At 35.5% G+C, this 26,820-nt stretch overlaps 1 protein-coding gene across 1 annotated transcript in view; it reads right to left on the bottom strand.

The window, feature by feature from the left end:
* Positions 1 to 26,491, bottom strand: part of LOC116563811 — a 32,871-nt gene extending 6,380 nt beyond the window's left edge. The window contains exons 1-7 of the mRNA XM_032296559.1: positions 26,411 to 26,491; positions 24,150 to 24,255; positions 4,612 to 4,659; positions 3,625 to 3,762; positions 3,079 to 3,211; positions 2,365 to 2,622; positions 795 to 1,005 (exon numbers count right to left, since the gene is read on the bottom strand). Coding sequence (XP_032152450.1) covers positions 824 to 1,005; positions 2,365 to 2,622; positions 3,079 to 3,211; positions 3,625 to 3,762; positions 4,612 to 4,659; positions 24,150 to 24,218 — 828 coding nt within the window. The 5' untranslated portion in view covers positions 24,219 to 24,255; positions 26,411 to 26,491 and the 3' untranslated portion in view covers positions 795 to 823. The remainder of the gene's footprint in view (positions 1 to 794; positions 1,006 to 2,364; positions 2,623 to 3,078; positions 3,212 to 3,624; positions 3,763 to 4,611; positions 4,660 to 24,149; positions 24,256 to 26,410) is intronic.
* Between the last annotated feature and the right edge of the window lie 329 nt (positions 26,492 to 26,820).

The following is a 26,820-nucleotide window of genomic DNA, read 5'->3' as shown; positions in this document are numbered from 1 at the left end:
GCAAAGCTCCACAGGAAAGTTGCTATCAAATTGGTAGGATCTGCCTGAGATCACTATAGATAAGGATATCTCATAGAGAATAGATTTATCTTTGAGTGCCAGGAAATAAAAGCCAATAGATCGTCAAGAATAAAACACAGACTAGACAGAGATGACTATGTTAGGTCTTGGGTTTTTCTATAAAATGCTGACCAAATGAAGTTTCATGAGACATTCCAAAGTGTTATTTCACTAGTGTTAAATAAAATCACAAGATCTTTCTGTATTGCTTTTAGTAAATTGAGCTTCACAAGTCTTATGTGTGGAGTAAAAAGAAGAAAATGGAAAACATTTTTCATGTTTTGGGGGTTCATATAATTGTACTGTTCGCAGAGGTGAAAAATAAAGGAAGTGAAACAGGTTTGATTGGAGGGAGAACGTAAGCTCAGTCTTGGCAATGTTACAGTGTCTGCAAGAAGTACCAGAGGAATGATCAGAAGAAAATTAGATATATGCCTGGACTCATAAAAGGAGACTAGACAAAGAATTTAGGAATAATTGGTTTAGGTGGTAAATTGAGTGAAGAAATGGATGAGATCATTCAAATGAACTTAGATATAGTCTGGGGAATACCAAAATTAAAACAAAATTAGGTTTAAAAAAAGATGCCTATAAAATATATTAAAATGGAGTACCAATAGAAAGAGAAACTGTATTGAATTATTAAAGAAATTAATGAATAAACAATGCATGAATGAATATAGATAATAAAGTTTCATTTGTCACAATATATGTATTTCTTTCTATTTACTGACCTTCACATCATTAAGACCAGTCCATATTATTACTTGTTTGACCTGAGATATGAAAATATAAAATTTTTTTCCTCTTTATTTTTTATATCCACAAGGTGTGCAGAACTTAAGGATAATTCACAATGTTGCTGGGCTATATTCCATGGCTTTCTTTCCTTGCTAATTCTATAACAGTTATTTTTTAATGCTGCCCATCCTTGTGAACATGATCCTACCAAAAGAAAAATGTCCTGTTAAAGATGAATTCAGTAATATAACATTTCATAATTATATTTATTAACATGTATACAAATTAATTATGAAAACCTCATAGTATTAAGTGTACATCTTCCCTGTACTACTCTCAAGCCAATAAAAACACTAAAGCTGTGTTTATTAATCAAGTAGCAAATGAATTACCACCAGTTAATAGTTTTTAAAATAGCTTTAAGAATTACACAGAATTATTGTCCAATTATAACTTCACTAAAATTTTTTTAAAACACAAATGTTTTTCTAAGGAAAACCTTACTTTAGCTTGCCTTTCCTCTCCCTTACTTTTGTACTGGTAGCAAACTTTTTATCATATTTTAGGTTTCTTTTTATTTTGGAGTACTAGACACAATGCTTGCTAAGAATTCTGCTCTCCGATAATTGACTTTGAAAGTGTTTACCTTCCAGAAAAAGCTAGAATGCTACTTAGCTTTCATGCACCACAGATCATGCACCACAGAAAGACTGGAGAAAATAGCAGCCTGTTCAGAGAAGATACTGCACATCAATTCACACTGATACTCTACCAGTGCCTCAACCCAACATAGTCGGAATATGTGAGAAGGATCTTCTGAAGATCTTCGTCTTTTTTTTTACCCCCACAGGAGATAGGATGCTTAATTACCTTATTGTATTTTTTCTTACTATTTGAGTGTTTCCATACTTCACTTGTAAAATATATTTTGTCTTTTTTACTATTCCTTTAGGGGATATTAAAATGGGACTCCCAGACTGTCACAAAGAGTGTCTTGCCCTCATCAGCTATATGATTCTGTCCCCTTCTACCTGTTCCCACCTATGGAGGAAAGACATGAAACTAGGAAGACCCCCAGAATGGAACACATTCACCTTTCCCTGAAACTTTTCCTAATTTTGCTCAGGTCTGATCATAGATGAGTAATAGAGAAGCTTTAAATGGGATGAAAGATCAGTGTGTTTGTAATATATTGTAATGGATCTTTTAATACCTGAAAATCTTACTGTTTGTTGATTCATTAAAGTAACCTAAAATGCTATGGAATTTGTATGACCCATTGTCAGAGTTAAGAAAAAGAGACCCACTCAGTACAGTTTAAAGGGAGTGCTGGGAAGAAAATAAAGTTGGTAAGTTGGTTTCTACCATTACTCTTCTAAGTCCAGCTTATTCAGTAATCAGTCAGATACCAGAATGATACAGTCAAAAAAAGGAAACTATGCTAATTTTGTTTACAAGCAGTCTGCGGTGATTTATCCTTTCAAAAAGAACAATACAACTGCCAACTTATCTACAAAATACATAATAAATATATAATTAATGATGAACCAAATATATCTATACCTGTTTCAACTTGAACATCCAGTCTCTGAAATATGTTTATGAAATCCAAGTGTAACTGTTTGAATTCAAATGTGAAAGCATATAAAGATGCAGGTTTTAAATTACCCCACTCAAAAACCATAACATTATTTTGCATAACTTGTGAAGAATTATTAAAAGATATTGACACTGATATGTCTTTGGAAAAGGGCATGCTCCAGTTAAAAGAAACACTTGTACTTGTTGCTATTGTTTTAATATTGCTAGCTGAGATTCCATCTAAAAAGTCAGGGAGAATGGTTAGTACAGATTCAAATAAAATTGAATGAAACACAGTTACAAGATTACAAGATGGGAAAACATATTATCTACCTATAAAATATTTTCTAGGCTATATGGGAGTTTCTTCTACTCTATATAGAATGAATGCATTAGATTACAGAGCCACATTACACTTTTTACATAATCTAGCTAACATTTAAAATCTCCATCATACCTATCCATTCATACTAGTACACATAAAATACCAAAATTGAAAACTAATTTCTTACCTTTGTTTATCATTTTTTTTAAATTCTGAGATTTATATTATGTAAAAATAATACTATTATAATTTTACGGTACCATTATATACCTGTTAAATACTGTAAAATTCAAATTATCTGGTAATGAAAATTTTACCTTTTATAATAGATAATACAGTTGACATAATTGATCAACATATATATTACTTACGAGTTTGAAATAACTTTTCACTTAAAATTTGTCCATATCTCATGGACTGCAAAATGATGTGATAGTCTTCATTTTCCTCTACTGTTATTAATTTTTGATGCCTTTGTGAGTCTGTAAGAATACTTTTTACATTCTGTAAATAATTAGATTCATCTGCTTAAAAAATGTTTATTCAACATTATCTCTATGCCACTCACATTAAATAAAAATTTGACTTTTGTATATCTCCTTCATAAGAAGCAGTTTTTCAATACAGAATATAAACATATACATGAAATGTTTATTTCTATATAAAAGATATTATTTTTTAAATAATTACTCTCCTTTGGTATATAAATTCTAAAAAGACAGTCATTCCTATGAAAAAGTTAAATACTAGTTTGATCAACTACTTATTGAAGATATTTCATAAAATGCTAGCATTTTATATATTAATAAAATAAGAAACCCTGATAACTATTAGGATCCTATTTAACATGTGGTATTTGGTAACAACAGATTTACATTACGCTTACTTGTTATCAGAACCAAGAAAAGGTTTCTTACTTCTTGAGCAAAATCATTAACAAGTTGATATTTTAAAAAATAAAATTCAGGATTTCCTCCCTTAGGAAATTCATCCCACTCAATAAAAACTTCTGTTGTTTGCTTATTCATTGGTTTATAATGAAAATTTTTTGAGATCTAAAATGGAAATGAGAAGAAACTGTAAAAACCAGTAAAAATGTACTCTTCGTTGTTCTTTTATAAACAGATTTATTAAAATGACACCTGAAATATACCAAATTATAATTTTAAAACATTTCAGTGGTGTCAGTGTCTACACATGAATTACTCTGTCAGTTATTCTATTTATAACTTTGAAAATGTAAAGCAAATAAAATAAGAACATGGAAATTTAAGATCCATGACTCTCGAACTAGGAAACATGTGTCCCTGGGTTCAGGGAAGGGGAAGAGACCCAAAGTCACAGGAAAAACACAGCAAATCCTCCTGGAATTCCAATTGTAAACATTGGTGATAATGTCTACAAAATGGAATTACTTCGCAGACATTCTTGACAACACATTTGCAAAGAAAATACATGTGGGTACAAAGTGTTTGACACTGGGTCATTTTAGACCCTCATTTCATTTATATGTAATGAAAATATTAGCAAACAAAGTACGATACACCACAGGTTCAGGGACCCTTAACGCTCCCTCAATGACAAAAAAGACTTCAACTCTCAGGAGAGTAATATTCCTACTATTCCTCAAAATTCCTACCAAAAACGACCCTGAAATGCGCTATTATACCCTTTTTTCTAGATTCTGACTTATCTCTATGATCATCCAAGACACAATTTTTAAACAATAAAAATACATATGTGAGTGACACCTAGTAAAGAAAACTTTTTTTCTTTCTGTATCCGATATTTAGGATTATTTTACTTCAATATACTCCTCATTTTCCAGAATGATAGACTCAATGCAATCACATCCTGCCCGTTAGCTAATTATTCCAAAGAGGGTGCACTCAAAAATGTCTTACCTTAACAACATATTGTAACCAGAGCAGTAGAATAATTAATTTCTCCATCTGGAAAGTAAAGTGTATGCAGTTCAGTTGAATATGTATATTTTTAACTTCAAAACTAAACTATTGGACATTTTTTAAATTGAGTGTAGGTATATCATTTTAATGTCACATCTTTTCAATTTAGAGTGACTGCTCATCCAATTAACTGTTAAGGCATTAATAAGTGAGTGCTGCATAATTTTTCCACTAAATAAAATTGGAAACATTGGTACTTTCCAACAAATAACAACTTGTTTCTAGAAACTGCTTTAATTAAGTATAAAGGAGGTGTTGGAAATAAAATGAATTACCAGGCAATTAGACAAAATTACATCTCATTGTGTGAAAGTATTTAACCTCAATTAATGGAAATCTAGAACACCTACGCAACTGCTGCTTCTTTGGAACTAATTCCTTACATTTTAAAATTACACCATCATAATGAAAAATATTTCACAATACTGCTGATGAAACTGAAACTTAAATAGAAAAAACGTTCAATATTCATTTGAACTCAATTTATTTTTTAAATATATTCCTCTAAAAAACTTGCCTAGCATTTCATAGAAACGTGGAGACCCGAGGACCTAAAAACTTTTATATTCAACTTAAGGTACAAAGAATAAAAGAATACTCCTGTATTTTATATATGTTTTTAAAACTGAAAATACCATTTTAATAGTAAACAGGTCCCCAGGATCAATTTTAAAGCTCCTTAAACCTCACTCTAAAGCAAGTTTCTTCCTATAGAATCCTCTTTAGTTCTTATTAAGCAGGTGTTCAATTCAGATAAAATGGAATCCAGTTAAAAATAAATGCCTAATAATTAAATCCAGACTTTTCCACAAAACTACAAAGCTTTAACCTTGCCCATTTTGCCAAACAACCTGAGGTGTTTTATCCCTAGGGCTGTGATATTAATTTCCTCCTTAAACCTAAGCGTAAACTAGAATTTTGAAGGCTGTGTGCCATAATAAAAATGCGAAAGTGGAAAGCTCCTGAATGCCTGCTCTTTAAGTCCAAAACCCCACTCAAATTCAGTTCTGTGAGTCACTGTGTTTGCCCTGGGTGTGCGTAAAGACCCCTTGCCCTGACGCGCACTGTTTTAGAGTCAAAAAGCGCCAACTTTTGAAATGGGGAGAGAGAGGCAGAGGATAAACCAAAGGAGGTTTAAACAATAGTTCGACTGGTGGAGAAAGAAGGAAAGAGCAGACACCTGGAAGAAGTCAAAGTGCAGGGGATGCCCGGCTGAGAAGTCTCAGGTGCCGCGGAGCTCCTGCAATCCGCCCTGACCCACGTCTGGCCCCAGCCCCCGACCTGCAGGCGCCCGGCGCCTGTGCTTTGGCAGTTTCGCGTGCCGGGGCAACTTGTCCGGGAGGTGCTGGCGCTGCTTGGGGTGAGGCGGCCCAGGCTGCCCAGGATTCCTGCCTGCGCTACAGCCCACCTCGCAGCCTGCCTCCTTTCAGCCTCCTTCTCTCTCTCTGCTCCAGCTCTTGCTGCAGCTGTTCTGGCGGCTTTCATTTGGGCCAGTAATGCGCTCTCCCTGCGTTGGGTTAATTAAGCGATGGTTTCCATGGAGACAGACAGGCAGCCTTGGGAAGGGAAAGGAGTGAGAGGCAAGTCCCAAAACATTGAAATGTGGAGGAGAATTGCATTCTGCATGGAAGAAGGGAGGAAAGGGAAGGGCGATGAAGGAGAACGCGAGTGGGAAACATTGGCATCTCATTTAAAAACAAAACAAAATAAAAAGCGGAAGTCGACTATATAGCTGTGAATAGCCTAGTTTTGGCTTAAGATAAAATATGTGGCTTTGTATGAAGCCCCGCTCCTTATTAACGTACGTGTGTGTGTGTGTGTGTGTGTGTGTGTGTGTGTGTGTTGCAGCATTTGACAATGCTGACTGAACCCGGAGATCTCAGCTTCCCTGACATCTCCCTTCCCTGGTGCTTCTATTTGCTTAGTCTGCGTCACTGTGTCCTCTGACATTGCCAGCTTAAAAACTGAGTTGACCCGTGGTGCCTTCCTTAACTGTAGGCTATTTCATTCACTTTTGTGATTTCAACCATATTCAAGATTTCCAATCATTCCGTCTCGGATTTCATGTCTTTCCAGGGCTTCAGAGAAGTATTTATAGCTCCAAGATGGGTATCTCCATCTGGATGTCCCTACAACTGATTCAAAACCATATTTTCAAACCTAAATTTGTAACTTCTTTCTCCAGCCCATTTCCTGAGGAAAGGATCCTTCACCCAAACAATCAAATGAAAATCGCCACCTCTTCATTCTCAGAGCCTTTTCTCACCACCCAATGTCACTTTATCCTCCAAATCTCTTTGATTCCACTTATAAACTGCCTCTTAGGCTGATTAACTCTTCATTATTACTACTGTCACAGACTTAATTGAAAACTTTAAATTTCTCTCTCTCTCACACACACACACACACATGCACGTGTGCTCTTGCTCTCTCTGTCTAGAAAACATGTATCATGTTTAGGAGTTTGTACCTCAGTGCAGTTCCTGTGGCTCCCTTTATGAGCTAAGCATCTCTGCAAATTTTGTTGTGGTGAAGAGTAAGCTTGAAGAGTGCTTAGCAGAGCATAAATACTTAATTGAAAGACAACCAGCATTGGTTCACTGCAGCTACTGCTAATACACTAACACTTGGATTATATCTCCTTGTTTGATACTCCCAATCTCTCTTACACACTGCTAGCCAGTGTGATCTTTCTGAAATACACACATGATACTATATAACCATGCATGGAGCTGTGAATCTTTGTTGTCTATAATATACCTCTCACCAAATTCACTTTTCAACCACATCTCTCTCCTCTCCTCCTTGGCACCCTGACTTATATGTACTCTCAGTGAAGTAACGGGCCATAAACATTTACATCTCTGTAGATCTTTGTTTATATTGTAGCATACAAATTTACTTTTTATACATTTATGTCCTCAGCTAGATTAGGAACTCCATGATGGCAAGGACCATTATTAATTCAAGCATAGTTATAGATGTGAACTATATTTTCATTCCTGGGGATTCTGCATATCTTTTGAGCCTTTACAAGTAGAAGGTATTGGCCAAGCATGGTGGCTTGTGCCTGTAATCCCAGCACTTTAGGAGGCCAAGACAGGTGGATCAGATCACTTGAGACCAGAAGTTGGAGACCAACCTGGGTAACATGGCGAAACCCCATCTCTACAAACCCATCTCTGTAATTTTAAAAGATAAAATGGTGGTGTGTGCCTCTGGTCCCAACTACTTGGGAGGCTGAGAGGAGAGGATCACTTGAGCCTAGGGGGTTGAAACTATAGTGAGCCATGATCATGCCACTGCACTCCAGCTGTGGTGACAGAGTAACATCCTGTCTCAAAAAATAAAAATAAGAGTAGAAGATGTCAAGGCAATTATACCACAAAATGATCTTATCACCATTGAATTAGCTTCTAGGCTTTGAGAAATATGATCAAATTCAAAATCCATCAAGTAGATTGAATAATGGGTATATATTTTCAATATGGCCTTCTACCTCTCATTTGCTCTGTAAACAATTTTATTTTAAATATGTAGCCTTCATAACATTATCATCAACTGTTGTTTACATCAGTCTCTCTATTAGGTCAATAAAGTAGGTAGCAAGCTAATCAATAGGGTTTCCTGCAAAATGTTTTCCTTGCTGAAGAGATGTCCTTTGAAATAATGCGGATTTCTTCCTGCCTTACCCTTTTATTAGGCCCTAGTAAATTAAGTATAGGGAAATTAAGTGAAAAAATTTAAAAGAATTATGGGTTTTCACTTTCAAGAGGAAAAAAAAGTATATCTTTAATGATATTTCAACATGTTTATTCCTAAGGAAAATAATTTATTTGCCAGATGGAGAAGCATAGATAAAAGCCATTTAGGCAATTAATGGAGGTAACCACTATCCTATGATGTGAACTCTCTATTTTTAAATATGTTGTTTGGAATCTCAATTATATATCTTTTATTGTGTAAATAAAGCCCATATCTTCACCAGCTGTTGGGTGAATATGTCTTCAAAACCACATTGCTGGTAGAAATGTGACAAATATACAAGTAAGTACAATAACTACCGCTTTTCTCATATTCAACTTCCCGTCATTTATTCATTCAAAAATATTAATTAATTTGAGACAGGAGACCAAGAAAAATGGCCACATAGAAGCCTCCACTGATCATCCTCCCAACAGGAATACCAAATTTAACAATTATCTACATAAAAAGCACCTTCATAAGAACAAAAAATCAGCTTAGATACCAGCTCAGCTATAGTCAAGAAGAGCATTGGAATCTCCAATTCCAAGCCTTGGCTTTTTTTTTTTTTTTTTTTTTTTGAGGTGGAGTTTCACTCTTGTTGCCTAGACTAGGGTGCAATGGCATGATCTCAACTCACCGCAACCTCTGCCTCCTGAGTTCAAGCAATTCTCCTGCCTCAGCCTTCTGAATAGCTGGGATTATAGTCATCTACCACCAGCTAGCACACATGGCTAATTTCACTATGTTGGCCAGGCTAGTATCAAACTCCTGACTTCATGTGATCCACCCACCTCGGCCTCCCAAAGTGCTGGAATTACAGACATAAGCCACCACACCCAGCCTAAGGCTTGGCTTTTAGATGGCATCTCTGGAACCTTCCCTGACCAGAGGGGAGCCCACTGCACTGAATTGTGAGTCCTAGGCCTGTCAGCATTCACCATAAGCTGACTGAGGAGCCCTTGGACCTTAAATGAACAGTGGTGGTAACCCTGGCAGTATTCCCCATGGGCCTGTGATAGTGGTGGACAAGGGGAGAGATTCTTCTGCCTAAGGAAAGGCTGAGGAAAGAGTGGGAACAATTTTGTCTTGTAGTTTCAGTGCCAGCTCAGCTGCAGTAGAACGACCACCAGGTGGATTTTCCAACTTCAGGCCCTATTTTCTAGTCAGTATCTCTGGACCTGTCTGGGGCCCAGGGGAACTCACCACCCTTAAGAGAAGGATACAAACCTGGCTGGCTTTGTGCCTGCTGACTATAGAGCCCCAGGGCCTTGAGTGAACATAGGCAGTAGCCAGGTAGTGGTTACATAGGGCCTTGGGCAAGACTCAGTGCTATGCTGGCTTCAGGTCTTACCCAGGGTAGTCCCAGTTGTGATGACAACAGGGGTGCTTGTGTCTTCCCTCCCCCAGCTCCAGTCAGCTCAGTACAGAGAGAGAAAGGTTCTATTTGGGGGAAAGTAAGGTAAAAGAACAAGAGTCTCAGCCTGATAATTCAGAGAATTCTTCTGGATCTTATCCAAGATCACCAAGCGGTATCTCTGTGAGTGTCCAAGAACCACAGTGTTACGGGGCTTACAGTAACCCCTAATCCAGATATGGTTGCAATGACCAACAACTTAGATCATTACACCCAAGTCTCTTTGAATACCCTGGAAAGCCTTTCCAAGAAGGACAGGTACAAGTAAGTCCAGACTGTGAAGACTACAATACATACCTAACTCTCCTAACACCCACAAGCATTAAAACCATGCAGAAGAACATGACCTCACCAAATGAACTACATAAGGCACCAGGCCCAATCCCAGAGAGACAGATATGTGACCTTGCAGACAGACAATTAAAAATAGATGTTTTGAGTATACTCAAAAAAATTCAAGATAACACAAAGACAGAATTCAGAATCCTATCAGATAAGTTTAACAAAGAAATTTAAATAATGATAAAGAATCATGCAGAAATTCTTGAGTTGAAAAATATAATGATCTACTGAAGAGTTCACCAGAGTCTTGCACCAGTGGAATTGATGAAGCAGAATTAGTGAGCTTGAAGACAGACTTTTTGAAAATACACAGAGGAGACAAAAGGAAAAAGAATTAAAAATGATTAAACATGCCTGCTGGATCTAGAAAATACTCTGGAAAGGGAAATCTAAGACTTAAATGGCCTAAATGTAAAATAATAATTATTGGCCTTAAATAGTATGTAGAGAGAGAAATAGGAGTAAAACATTTATTCAAAGGGATAACAGAGAACTTCCCAAACCTAGTTAAAGATACCAATATTCAAGTATAAGAACATTATTGCATGCCAAGCAGATTTAACACAAAGAAGACTACCTCAAGGTATTTAATAGTTTAATGATGACCTTTGGGAGTTCGACTTACGAATAATCAAACTCCCAAAGATGAAGGATGAAGAAAGGATCCTAAAAGCAGCAAAAGAAAAGAAACAACATACAATGGAACTCCAATATATCTAGCAGGAGACTTTTCAGCAGAAACCTTACAGGTCAAGAGAGAGTGACACGAAATGTTCAAAGTGCTGAAGAAAAAAACTTTGACCCTAGGATAGTATATCTAGTGAAAATATCTTTCAGGCCTGAGGGAAATAAAAGTACCTTCCCAGAAAAACAAAAACTGAGGAATTTCATCAGCACTAGACCTGTTTACATTTACGAGAAATGTTAAAGGGAGTTCTTCAATATGAAAAAAGAGGATGTTAATGAGCAATAAGAAATCATCCAAAGGTGGGGAGGTTGGGGAGGGATAACATGGGGAGAAATGCCAGATACAGGCGATGGAGGGATGGAGGCAGCAAAAACCACATTGCCATGTATTTACCTATGCAACAATCCTGCATTATCTGCACATGTACCCAAGAACCTAAAGTACAATAAAAACAAAACAAAAAAAAAAAAAAGGAAAAGAAATCATCCAAAGGAACCAAACACACTGGTGATAGTAAATACACAGAAAAACACAGATTATTATAACAGTATAATTGTGATTTGTAAACTACTCATGTCTTAAGGAGAAAGACAAAAAGATGAATGGATCAAAAATAATAACTACAATAACTTTTCAAGACATAGACAATACAATTAAGATATAAATAGAAACAACAAAAAGTTAAAAAGCAGGGAGACAAAATTAAGGTGTAGAGTTTTTACTGGTTTCTTTTTGCTTATTTGTTAGTGTATTTATCCAATCAGTGTTAAGCTGTTGTGATGGTTAATACTGTCAACTTGATTGGATTGAAGGATACAAAGTATTAATCCTGGGTGTGTCTGTGAGGGTGTTGTCAAAAGAGATCAACATTTGAGTCAGTGGGCTGGGGAAGGAAGATCCACCCTTAATGTGGTGGGCACAATCTAATCAGCTGCTAAGAATATAAAGCTGGCAGAAATATGTGAAAATGAGATGACGGGCCTATTCTCCCAGCTACATCTTTCTCCTGTGCTGGCTGCTTCCTACCCTCGAACATCAGACTCCAAGTTCTTCAGTTTTGGGACTCGGACTGACTCTCCTTCCTCCTCAGCTTGCACACAGCCTATTTTGGGACCTTGTGATCATGTGAGTTAATACTTAATAAACTTCCCTTTATAAAAAAAATAGCCAGATGTGGTGGTGGGCACCTGTAGTCGCAGCTACTTGGGAGGCTGAGGCAGGAGAATCACTTGAACCTGGGAGGCAGAGGTTGCAAAGAGCCAAGATCACGCCACTGACTCCAGCCTGGGTGACAGAGCAAGACTCCATCTAAAATAAAATAAAATAAAATAACAAACTAGAAAAGGAAGAGCAAACCAAACCCAAAGTTAGTAGAAGAAAATAAATAATAAAGATCAGAGCAGGAATAAATGAAATGAAGAAAACAATACAAAAGATCAACAAAATGAGAAATTGTTTTTTTGAAAGATGAAATTGACACACCTTTAGCCAGACTAAGAAAAAAAATTAAAAAGAGAAGAAAATGCAGACATTACAACCAATACCACAGAAATCAAAGGATCATTAGAGGCTACTATGAATAACTACATGCCAATATATTAGAAAACCTAGAAAAAATTGATAAATTCTTAGACACATACAATCTACCAAGATTGAAACATGAAGAAATCCAAAACCTGAATAGGCCAGTAACAAGTAATTACATTGAAGCTGTAATAAAATGTCTCTTGACAAAGAAAAGCCCATGAACTGATAGCTTCACTGCTAAATTTTACCAAACACTTAAAGAACTAATACCAATCCTACTCAAACTATTCCAAAAAACATAGGAAAGGAATCCTTCCAAATTCATTCTACAAGGCCAGTATTACACTTATACCAAAATCAGACAAAGATGTATTTGAAAAAGAAAACTGGGCCAGGTGCAGACGCTCATGCTTGTAATCCCAGCACTTTGAGAGGCCAAGGCAGGTGGATCACTCGAGGTCAGGAGTTTGAGACCAGCATGGCCAACATGGGGAAATACCATCTCTACTAAAAATACAAAAATTAGCCAGGTGTGATGGTGTGCATCTGTAATCCCAGCTACTAGGGAGGCTGATGCAGTAGAATTATTTGAACCCAGGAGGCAGAGGTTGCAGTAAGCTGAGATTGCACCACTATTCCAGCCTGGGAAACAGCAAAACTCTGTCTTGAAAAACATAAAAATAAAAATGAAAAAGAAAAGAAAAAAGAAAACTATCAGTCAATATCCCTGATAAACACTGATGCAAAAATCCTCAACAAAATACTAGCAAATTGAATTCAACAACACATTAAAATGATTATTCATCATGAACAAGAGGGATTTATCCCAAGGATGATGGTACAACATATGCAAATCAATCAGTGTGATACATCATATCAACAGAATGAAAAACAAAAACCATAAGATCATTTTAATTGATACTGAAAAACCAATGATAAAAGTTAACATCTCTTTATGATAAAAACCCTCAATAAACCAGAGATAGAAGGAACATACTTCAACATAATAAAAAGCCATATACGACAGACCCACAGTTGGTATCATACAGAATTGGGAGAAATAGAAAGCCTTCCCTCTAAGATCCAGAACACAACAAGGATGTCCACATTACCACTGTTACTGAACATAGTACTGGAAGTCTTAGCTAGTGCAACAAGAGAAAGAAATAAAAGTCATCGAAATTGGAATGGAAAAAGTCAAATTATCCTTATTTGCAGATGACTTGGTCTTATATTTGTAAACACCTAAAGACTCCACCAAAAAATCTATTTGAACTGATAAACAAATTCAGTAAAGTTGCAAGACACAAAATCAAAATACAAAAATCAGTAGCATTTCTATATGCCAACAGCAAACAATCTGAAAAAGAAATTAAGAAGGTAATCTGATATACAAATGCTACAATTAATATTAAATACCTAGGAATTAATCAAAGAAGTGAAGGAACTCTACAATGAAAACGTTAATGAAAAAAAGAGCGTTAATGAAAAAATACATAAATATATAGCACTGATGAAAAAAGAAGACACCAAAAAAATGGAAAGATATTCCATGTTCATGAATGCGAAGAATCAATATTGTTAAAAAGTTCATACTACCCAAAGCAATCTACAAATTTAATGCACTCTCTATCAAAATAACAATAATATTCTTCACAAAGGTTGAAAAAAAAAAAACCCAACATTTGTACAGCACCACAAAAGACCCAGAATAGCCAAAGCTATCCTGAGCAAACAGAACAAAATCAGAGGAGTCATATTAATTGACTTCAAATTATACCACAGAGCTATGGTAATCAAAACAGCATGGTATTAACATAAAAACAGACACATAGACCAAATGGAACAGAAGAGAGAACCCAGAAACAAATCCATATATCTATAGTGAACTCATTTTTGACTAAGGTGCCAGGAACACACACTGGGGAAAGGATAATCTCTTCAACAACTGGTGCTAGGGAAACTGAATGTCCATAGGCAAAAGAATAAAACTAGACCCCTAGTTCTCACCATGTAAAATAATCTAATAAAAATGGATTAAAGACTTAAAACTAAGATCTCAAACTATGAAAATACTCAAAGAAAACATTGGAGAAACTCTCTCAGACATTGGACTGGGAAAAGATTTCTTATGTATTCCACAAGCAGAGAAACTAAAGTAAAAATGGACAAATAGGATCACATCAAGTTAAAAAAGTTCTGCACAGCAAAGGAAATAATTAACAAAATGAAGAGATAACCCACACAATGGGAGAAAATATATGCAAACTATCCATCTAACAAGGGATTAAAGTAACCGGAATATATAAGGAGCTCAAACATCTCTTTAGGATAAAAAACAAATAATCTGATTTGAAAATGGACAAAAAAGTCTGAATAGACATTTCTCAAAAGAAGATCTACAAATGGCAAAAAGTCACACAAAAAGGTGCTCAATGTCACTGATCAGAGAAATCCAAATAAAAACCACCATGAGTCAGTATCTCACCCCAGTTGAAATGGCTTTTATTCAAACGGCAAATGTTGGCAGGAATGTGGTGAATATAGGAAAAGCTTGTACACGGTTGGTGGGAATGTAAATTAGTACAACCACAATGGAGAACAGTTTGGAGGTTCCTCAAAAGGTAAAAATAGAGCTACCATATGATCCAGCAATCCCAGTCCTAAGTATATACCCAAAAGAAAGAAAAGAGATATTTGCATTCCTATGTTTACTGTAACACCATTCAAAAGATTTGAAAGCAAATGCCAGATATAGGTGAAGGGGAGGAAGGCAGCAAATCACGTTGCCATGTGTGTACCTATGCAACAATCTTGCATGTTCTTCACATGTACCCCAAAACCTAAAATGCAATAAAAAATAAAAAGAAAGCAACCCAAGTGTCTATCAACAGATGAATGGATAAAGAAAATGTTACATGGAGTGCTACCCAGCCATACAAAGAATAAAATCCTGTCATTTGCAACAGCATGGATGGCACTGGAGGTCATTACATTAAGTGAAATAAGCCAGGGACAAAAAGAAAAACTGCATGTTCTCACTTATTTGTAGGATCGAAAAATCAAAACATTTAAACTCATGGAAATAGAGAGTAGAAGGGTCGTTGTCAGAGGCTGGGAAGGGTAGTGGAGAGGGTGGAGGGAACTGGGGATGATTAATGGGTACAAAAAAATAGAAAGAATGAATAATATCTGGGATTTGACAGCACAACAGGGTGACTACAGTCAATAATAATTTAACTGTACATTTTTAAATAACTAAAAGAGTATAACTGGATTGTAACACAGAGGGTAAATGCTTGAGATGCTGGATGCTCCATTTATTCTGATGTGATTGTTACATATTACATGCCTATATCAAAATATCTCATATACCCTATATATATAGCTACTGTGTGCCCACAAAAATTAAAAATTAGAAAATATATATTGATCAATAGCTTGATTTGTTTCATATTATATGCAGCTATTGTACCCTAAAATTAAACAATTATGATTTGTCAATTAAAATAATATTAATTTAATAATAAAATATAAATAATGAAGTAAAAAGAAATTTTAACATGTTAATTAATTGAATGCATACTGTGTGTGAAGCACAATACTAAATACTGAGGATCTAGCAGCACCTGTGATTGGTTCTCATCTTCATGGAGCTTACATTCTAGTGAGTGTTGTATACTCTAATACTGTACACAACTTTAGCTCCTCTTTGTTCCTGTTGTTACTACCTAAATCCAGGCCCTCTTTCTCTTTAATATGGATGCCTGTCATCCCTTCTTATTAGACTGATCTATAAACAGTTGTCTCCAGCTCTAGCTTTCCCCTCACTCTAATCCATTTTCAACTGTCTATAGATTAATCTTCCTAATGGTCAATTCTGATAATGTTACTTTCTTGCTCACAATATCTTCAAAGGCTCCTTAGCCTCCCTAATTCCTTATTCTGCCCATTGAAGTCCTCCACGAACATTTTCAGCTCACTTTATACATCTTCAATAGTTTCCCTTCTATTTCATCTTTTTCCTGAAACCTTTACTAGGAATCTCTTAGTTCATAACCCCTTCTTCTGTGCTTCTGTGGCATTTAGTGCCTCTCATTGTCACTCATGAAATCCTACATTGTATATAATTATTTGTATGTATCTTATTATCCCTACCAGGCAGTACACTTCCTGAAGGGAAGACTTGTATCCTACTGATCTTCCTATTATTCATAGAGCCTAATCAATATCTTACATAGTAGGCACTTAATGAATGTTTCTAGAATACTTGATGAAGATATATTATAAAGCTGTCCATCTTCTTGTTTTTAGGTGCCATTGAGACTTAAACCTCTGCAAAATATTTAAAATGTTTTTGGAAAAGCAAATATAAACTTTAACATAAGTCATATCACTCTGAAAAAAATCACCCATGATTTACAAGATTACTGTAACCTGACATTATCAATCATGGTTTTGCTTTGAACACAGAGTCCTTTTCAGAATTCTTGGCAGTATCCATAAGGATTTTTCTTTCTTGATGCTTTACTCTTTAGAGAAGCCAAGATCCATCACATTCTGGAGTGTGGAAAACTGAACTTTTGTAAGGTTAAAATGAAATCATACTTGAGAATTGAAGACTAGCATTAAAACATCCTTCTTTAAACCTGAAAAAAAGCAATGGTACAGCTTTTTGTCTTTCCTGGTCTCATTGTACTTCCTGTTCTTGCAAGTCTTTTTTACTGTCCTCCTTTAAAGAAAACATTTTACTCAAAAATTTGTCACAAAAATAACACTTTCATAATCTGTAATACATTTCAAAATTAGCCAGATTTCTATCACTATTTAAGGAAAAGCCATTGTTGCTATAAAATTCATAAGCTTTAATTAGGTGGCATGAAAATGAAAGATGGGTTAGCAGCATTATCCATCAGTATTTGGTTTCCTAAACAGGAAGCCAAAAGGTTTATTTATTTATTTTAGTTCGATAACTAGGCTTCGCCTTTTCTACAATGTAAAATTTCCTAAAAATTTATGGTATTATTTTTCTAGCATATTCATTTACACAGTATAAAAATAGTTATTGCAACAGATCTTTTATGAAAAGATATTCAATCAACCAAATTAATCCAAAGTAATTTACTTTGAGTGAATATGGTATATTTAATAAAGTGGCTTTACTTCAAAATCCAAGATAAATATTCAGACTTTTCTATATTCATTGTTGTAAGTTAAAATTCAAATATCATGTTAAAAATTGGGAATAAACAAAAAGAGTTTTTTACGTCTAAGTTGGTGCTTGTGAAGTAATTCAGAGCCCTGGTCCATTTATAGCTTTCCCGATAGATTTTTTCAAGGCATATTCCAGGACAAGTGGGAATTTATTTCTGAAAGGGATTATCAGCATATTTAACATGCATAATTAATGAATTCAGTTCAGCAACACTGAGAAATTCTGATGAAGAAAGTATCTTGAATGCAGGAACATGGAAGAAAAAACAGCAAAACCCTGACTGCAAAGGCTTTATATCCAGGGGAGAAGATCCATTATCCTTACACTTTGAAATGTCAGAGAAAAAGAAGAGAAGAGTAGAGGATAAGTGAGCTCTGTGAGGTTACAGGAATGGGCAATGGCTCTGACTTGTCCAAGGGTAAATCTTTAGCCCCTATGATAAGCCAAAATCTAGGATAACACCTAAGATTCCCACCCTCTGGTACTCACACTCTATATCATTCTTTTCCTGTGAGGGTGGGTGAAACCAATGAATTTAATGGAATAGTCACTTCCATGATTATGTTAGGTTATGTAAGACTTCATTGCAGTAGAACAAAAGAGGGGTTTTTCTGCTGGCTTTGGAGAAGTCAGTTGCCAAGATGTCAGAGGGCCAAGTGGTTAGCACATGAGCATGGCCTCCAGTAGCTGAGAGTGTGCCCCAGCTGACAGCCACCACAAAAAATGGGGATCTCGCCGGGCGCGGTGGCTCAAGCCTGTAATCCCAGCACTTTGGGAGGCCGAGGCGGGTGGATCACAAGGTCAAGAGATCGAGACCATCCTGGTCAACATGGTGAAACCCCGTCTCCACTAAAAATACAAAAAATTAGCTGGGCATGGTGGCACGTGCCTGTAATCCCAGCTACTCAGGAGGCTGAGGCAGGAGAATTGCCTGAACCCAGGAGGCGGAGGTTGCGGTGAGCCGAGATCGCGCCATTGCACTCCAGCCTCGGGGACCAGAGAAAAAACCCGCCTCCGCCAAAAAAAAAAAAAAAAAAAAAATGGGGATCTCACGCCTACATTCACAAGGAACTTAATTCTGCCAACAACGTGAATGAGCCTGGAAGAGGAAGATTCCAAACCTCAGATGAAACTACAGAATGAGCCAACAACTCAGTTTCAGCCTGTAAGACAGACCATGAGTAGAGAACCCAGCTAACTTACATTCAAACTCCTAAGCCCCAGAAACTGAGATCATCAATGTGTTTTGTTTTAAGCAACTAAATGTGTGGTAATTGGTTTTACAGCAATGAAAAACTAATACACACTCACAGTTACTGTGATTGGCCAGTCATTGCACTGGATTTTTTGAAATAGAGCACAGAGATAGATGTTCTCTTCTTTTTGTGGGCAAATGCATGAAGGTTGTTGCCTCAAAGGTAAAGGGCTGTGTGAAAAGTTGCAGTTGCCCATGGAGCAGCCTGCAATGCAGTGGGAAAAAAAGAAACTGGCAGAGCAATAGAAACAGAGATTAATGCATGCAAGTCCCCACATTTCATTCTCTCCTGCCTATCTTAAGTTTGGTTATTGTTAGAAGGAAATATTTATCTCAAATTCTTTGAAGGACATCTCTTGGAGTGAATTCATGCTACAACTACTACCTACCTCCCGTGGGTAAGTAAATATGACATCATAGGGATTTGAACTCAGGCTACTTCTAGAGACTGGTCTCCTTACCACTAAACACATGAAAAGCAATAGAATCTCTCCTTACTGATTAAGTAATTAATTTCCTCTTCCTTGATATAATTAAACCAGCTGCTGTTGGAGCAAGGAAATGAATACAACTATAACTAGATGTATTCTGGCACTACTTTTAGCATAACACTTTTATATGTTATGCTATGTACTCATTCTACAGTTAGAAATAATTTCCTAATTGTTGATTTTGTCAGGCATGGTGGCTCACACCTGTAGTCCCAAAACTTTGGGAGCCTGAGGTGGGCAGATCACTTGAGCCCAGGAGTTTGAGACCAGTTTGGGAAATATGGCAAAACCTCATCTCTACAAAAAAATTAGCTGGGCATGGTAGCATGTGCCTGTGGTTCCAGTTGCTCAGGAGGCTGAGTTGGGAGGATTGCTTGAACCTGAGAGGTCAAGGCTGCAGTAGGCCATGCAGGCTGAACTCCAACCTGAGTGACAATACAAGACCTTGTCTCAAAAAATATATATATTATACATAGATATAGATATAGATTTTAATATACTAATTTTAATATCAAATAATTCTCATGCATTTGACTACACATTTATTATCCTAATATTATAGGTCAGCTTATTTCCTTAAGACTCCTTTGCACAATTTTATGGATCTTTTGTACAATATTGATATTTGATTTTCAAAATTTGTGCTGTTCTAAAATAAAACAAGTGATAAGACTTGGAGTGCAAAAAAGTATACTATATTAATTACAAATTATATAGTTCTTCTCTTGAAAATAAAGAACTAAAAAATAAATGTTCATCACAGATGAGGAGAAAGCACAATGTTCTATTTCAACTTGGTATGCCACATAGATGTGCAGACCATGCATGTTATTTTAGCCAAAATCAAGTTGCTGAATATGCTCAGATTTATGCCATGACAGATATAAACAGTGACCTTTTCCAATATTTTCTTATTCTTAAACCAAGCAAAACAATTATGATCTTGGCAGATTTTAAAGAAGAAGTTGGAGTTTCTCTTTTAAATACAAACATTATTATCTTCAAATATGAGTTACAAATTTCACATAAATTACAATTTAGCCTCCTCTGCTCAAGCTAGCCAATATTTTTTTCTCTTCTGAAAAATGTTAGAAATACTTGTTTGAAGTTGGTATTACTCAAAATGGCTAATACTAAAAAATTTTTTTAATCAGAATTGTTTATGTATTGCTTAAATAGTAAAATGTATGCCTTGAAGAAATTTTGGTTTTTTAACCTTCGGCCAAAATCACTATTTTCTAAGAACCTCACTATCTCTTTACAAATAAAACCAAACAAAACAAACTCTAATTTTCTTAGATTCAAGATAAACACTTGCTTATTGAAGAGAATTTTGAATATATACAAGTAAAAAATATAGAAATTCACCCAAAATACCACCAGCCCAAGATAGCCAATGTTGAACATATTCATGTATTTCTTCCCAAGATATTTTCTGTGTAATGTATACATATCTTATTTTTAACAAGACTGGAATAATTAAATTATGTATCTTGTTTTTTCATAAAACATTTTGTGTCAGTAAAGAATTTTTTTAAAATATGATTTTGAATTAGGTATAATAATCCAAGTTATAAATGTCACAATTTATATAACAATAACCAAAAAATAGAATTGTGGAATATTTAAGTTGTTTCCAACTTTTTGATATCAGAAAAATGTTCAGATATGTCTTCAAGTATGCATGACAGTACTCCTTAATGTATACCTGACTAATGTTTCTCTAAACATTGAAGAAAAAGAAAAATAGAAAAAAACAAAAACAAAATCACAACTAAAATTGTGCAACAGAATAAAATTGAGTTTATTTACAGAAGAAAATCTGTAAAATAGAAAAAAAGTCAACCAACAAAAGTGAAAGGAGATAGCTAACATACCTTACATTTCCAATTCTTGAACTCAGAGTTTTGAGATCTATACCTACCAGAAACTGATCAGGGACCACATTGTTATACAACTATGTGTCTAAAAGTAGCTAAAGTTTCCCTCACTCCAACAATCTCCCTGGCTTTCTATTTTTATTCAGAGATAACAGCTCCCAGAAAACAACAGATTCTAGCCCACTATATTTTATTAATTGGTGACCATGAGACAAACATAGTAGATTAGAAAGAATCAGGAATAACAACAACCAAAAACAGCTGTTGTACATAACGGAAACTGGAACTTTCTCTATATTTTGACAAATCAGGATATTGGAGAAGCATGAATAGAGTTTGGAAAAGTGGCCACCTCTGTATAAAAGAGAAATGCTAGCGAAAGTATGGAAATGAAATAGAAATCAACTTTATCATCCTGCCCTATACTTTGAGATGTGAGAATAAAATTCGAAATTCCTCAAGCGGTAATAGAGTATAACCAAGGGTAACCCAGATACCCTAATCATTAATAAACAGTCAAAATGACATGAAAATAAGCCATATAACCTATGGAATATGACTGCAAAGAAAAGGAAAGAGAATAGCATCCTAAAACTTCAGAGGAATAACAGACAAATTAATATAAGCACCATGTTGGAAAATTTGGGAACAAAATACAGGAGAGTTTGGTTTTCTCTACAGAGTGCAAAAGACATGTAGAAAAATATTTAGAGGAAACAGCAGTTTGGTATAGATATAAAACAACCGGAGGTTACAAAATTCGATGATATAAAAATGACATCAGATAAAAAATTAATGCAAGTAAACTAAAAATTCTGCATTCACAGAATTATAATCAACACTAACTGAAGTAGAGTAAATATGAATTGGTATTATGGAAGGAAAACTTGAAAACCTCTGTAATTATACAGAACAAAAAGACAGGTGAAATATGAGAAAATGTCAAAGGTATGAAAGATAAACAACATACATATAATATTCCTGAATATAAAATGAGATTAACTGAAATGAAAGCATATCAAACAAAACATACTAGTAATATAATACATTTTATGTATTTAGAAAAAAACTGCGTGAAGATTGAAATATTTCAAATGTCTTAAGGAATATCGATGGATAGAGAACTATAACCATACATATTTTCACAATATCGTTGAATTCAAACCTTGAAAGAAATTTTCAATAAGCAACAATTTAGGAGACAAAGTAAAATATCTATAATGGAACCAAACATCAGCTAGAACCAGACTTTTATTTTGCAATACTAAATGCCCAAACACAGTGAAGCAATGTCTACTTTTTTGAAAGTAACTATGACCTGAAATTTTTATAACCAGTTAATATATATATATAAAATAAAAAATATATATACATATCAAGTTCTTTCTATGTGCTTAAAGTTCTACTAAGTGCTTTACATATGTTATTCTCATTAGCCTGACACTATTTCTATAGAACATTTGAAAAAATATGAAGTGTAAAATTGTTCAATTTATTTAGTCACAAATAACGTTATAAAGATTTGATGTTGTACCTATTTGATCTGAGAACCTCAGACCTTAGCTGTCATGCTATACTATGAATAAAACCTTAGAATATACAATCCATGTGCCTTTCCAGAGAAAAATCACTCGATGTTACATATCAAGCAACCAAGAAACAAAACAAACATAACAATTCAGAGATGGTGACAGTAGCCTGACAGTAAGGGTTATAGCTAATTCACACATAGAACTATTAGGTTGGGTTACAAAAAATACTAAGCCTATTTATGTGTTTGTGTGTTTATGTGCATGCATATATGGCTTTTAAGAGAAAATATTAATATAGACATATAATTAAATATGGATATAAAATACATATGGTTATAAAGGCAGAAAAATTTAAATTACATATTCTTTAATAAAAAAACATAGCCTTCTATACTTTTATCTATCCCTAAATTTCTGTAAATGCTGTATTTTTTAAATAGATGACTTTTTTGTAATATAATAATAAAATTTTATCTTTAGCTAGACATTTAAAACTTTCTCATTAGCAGCTGTTAGTGAATAAATTCTGAGAAATTTCTTCCCCCCACAAAGATGCAATGAAAAGACAAGATTCCAAGAGCTACAGCCATTTATAAGACTTTATTAGAAAACTATGAAGGCTAGTAACACAACAGTAGCTAACTTTTGTACAAATTACCACATGGTGCCTTCTCATGGCAGATATCTTAGGAAAACGCATAGTGTCTGGTGGGTGACAGGAAAAGCCTCCTGCTTCTAACTGCAGAAATTATAAAAAACAGCCTCCTCCCTCTGGGAAGATGTAGCCCCAAACAAGAGGACCATGACTTCATCTTTATGCAAAGAAAAAAAGACTTTCCTTCCTCTGGGTAGAAACAGCCCCTTGTCAAGGCACATGTCTTGACTTGAGGAGCCTGATCTATAATTCAGCACTACCTTTCTTCTGTAAGATAAGCACTTTTATACAATGCCCAAACTGTAAAACCATTCACAGCAATCCTGTCTGGGAATATTAGCACAAATATAAATCCTAACCCACTTGAATTTGGTCAATGATACTTATTCTATATTTTGAAATTATCTGAGTCTACATGTTGTATAACAACAATAAAATCCTAAGGCACCCCTAAAACAACTGAACAGGTCCCCTCTGGGCAAAGGGGACCGCAGAGAAACCTAAAAAACTGAATTCCTGGCCACAGTGTGAAAGGAGGTCATGCAAGTCTCATTATACCTCCTGCCTTTTGGACTTTAGGTACAACTGACCAGCATTAACATTGAGATGAAGACCATAAGACTGACAAAACAGACTGTGTGGCAATAAGATACCAAATTCTAATCGTAGTCTGGTATAGCATCAACATGACAGATAGCATATCCTAAAGGAAATAAAAGTAAATCTTACCCCAAAATATGTCTTTGACATATTGTAAAATGGTCCTGCAAAGTCTTCTCTTGTGGGGTAAATTTGCATCTGTAGAGAATCTCCTCTTTCTATGTCTTTCCCAGATCTAGGAGAGATTAAATGAGAGTCTAACATTTTTTTAAAGATGGTGTTTCGTTCTGTTGCCCAGGCTAGTACAGCGGGTGGCACAATCTGAGCTCACTGCAACCTCTACCTCCCGTGTTCAAGCGATTATACTGCCTCAGCCTCCTAAGTAGTAGCTTGGATTCCAGGCATGCACCACCATGCCCAGCTAATTTTTGTATTTTTACTAGAGACAGGGTTTCACCATGTTGGCCAGGATGGTCTCAATCTCTTAACCTTGCTATCCACCCGCCTTGGCCTCCCAAAGTGCTGGGATTACAGGCATGAGCCACCACACCTGGCCCTGACACTTTTTTAAGGTCTGAAAGAAGACAATTATCTACTGTCTCTGAAAGCTATAACCTGGAGGCTTCATCTACATAACAAGGACTTGTTCTCTACAACTGCCATTATTTTAACTCAAGCATTTCTTTCTACTGACTTCAAGTCTTTAGACAGAACTTAGCTCTTTCAACCAACTGCCAATCAGAAAATCTTTGAATCTACCTGCGATTTGTAAGACCCACACATACAATATATCCCGCCTCTTTAGGCCCGACCAATGTATATGTCCCATGTATTAATTTATGTCTTTGCTTGTGTCTCCCTAAAAGGTATCAAATCAAACTATAACCTATGTTAGGCACACTTTCTTAGGGCCTCTAGAGACTATTCTTTGGGCCATAGTCAATTGGCTCAAGATAAACAGAATAAGCCTCTTTAAACACTTCACAGAGTTTTGCTGTTTTTGGTCTACAATATCATAACCACAAACCTTCACAATATATCAATTTTAATTAGTTGATATATCTGGATTTCAAATATTTAGTGTTATTTTCTGTGTAATGTGAACATTAAGCATAAAACTTAACATGGTAATTGTCTAAATAAAACCCCTCAAAAACCTTACAGTTCCTATTAAGAGCCTCTTTTCTCCTGTTAGGCATAGCAACTCAAGAGACCGCCTTTCTCTTCTACTTTTAAGCTTCACTGAATTGATAAATTAGTAATTAATTTGCATTCACCTCTTAAAACTAACATGAATTACAGGTTTTATTTTGTTTATAATTCAACTTTTAAAAATGGAATCAAAATTCCTAGGTTATATTCATTGTAATATAACCTTTAAAAGGTAGTGTTAGGTAAGTTAAATTTTCCAAAATTGTTTGTTCTTCTAGAGCATAGCTTAAAATTACCAAGTAAGAAAATACACAAAGGAAAAATAGACAAAAGAACAACTACAGTAAGTATGTAAAAATGTTTCAATTCAATGGCAAGCTCAGATACATATACTAACATCATATGAGCTGATATTTTTTGCTTATCATATCAGTGAGTTCATCTGTTACTATATAATATTGATGATGATAAGGGATAAAGGAAACAAACTCATAAATAGTGTTTGTGGGAGCAAAAGTTGATTCACCAGTTATGGAAGACAAATCTGGCAACAGGAAAAGAAATTCTTCACATGTTGATACCATTTGATCCTTCAATTCCACTTCACACTTAAGGATTTATAAAATGAAAAAATAGAAACAAATCAAATATCCATTAATAGACTGGCTAAATCAATTGTGATATTCACTTAATGGATTACTATATAGCATATAAAATTTCTGCTGCAGAAAAGTGCACAAGAATATAAGAATTTTTACGAATTTAAAAATTACAGAAATATATGTTCAAGATCAGGAGAGACAGAGAGAAAGGAAAAAATAAATAACCAAATATTCAAAATAAATTATTTGTGTGACTATTTTGTTTTTACTTTCTACAATCAATACACGAGAGTCTGTTTTTTACTATTCTCCCTCCCAACATGACAGAGTATACAGTTAAAAGTCTTTATTGATTTAATAAGCAAACATTTGCATCTTGTAGTTTAAATGTTTATTTCTGAGCCTATCAGGAAGCACATACGTATGTATATGTACACACAACACACACACATGCAGTGTTAAGAGCTGTGAGTGGCCAGGAAAACTGGGAAAGAATGGCTATAGAGGTTGAAATAGAGCCTGAGCTGGGGAAGACTGGGAGGAAGTAACTTAAGGAAAGTGAGATGAGAGAGGAGAGGATCAAAAGCAAGTACAAGGCAGATTGTTAGACAGCAGGCCACAATCACACAGACATACCTGGAAAGGCCAAATGAAACTCCTACATCTTGGAAAGATTGCTGGGAGTGAGGAACGATGGTGAGCAATTCACTGGCTGACTTCTGGGCCTGTCAAACATCTGTCAGAGTTCACCCCATAGGGTATTAACTCCTGCTCTTTCCAGCTGCATTATCCAGCTCATGAAGGCATTCATGAGGGCCCGTGAGTTTTTCCAGAAGTGGTGGTGGAAGCCAGAGCTCCCACGGCAGACACTAGGCAGGGATGGAGTCCTTCCTCCACAGAAGTAGAGTGAGCAGTGATCAGAGGAAGGTGAAGAGGCCCATGGTGGGGACTGGGTCAGCTACACATGTGCAGTGCTATTCCTGTGTCCACCGTCTGGTGGGAAGAATCTTCCATGAAGGTGGAAGCAGAAGCGGATCCAGCACCAC

This window comes from Sapajus apella, unplaced genomic scaffold (genome assembly GCF_009761245.1).
Source record: "Sapajus apella isolate SASKATOON/1434 unplaced genomic scaffold, GSC_monkey_1.0 scaffold2, whole genome shotgun sequence".
NCBI lineage: Eukaryota > Metazoa > Chordata > Mammalia > Primates > Cebidae > Sapajus > Sapajus apella.
The sequence above is the reverse complement of the archived record's forward strand: the minus strand, read 5'-3'. Positions and strand labels throughout refer to the sequence as shown.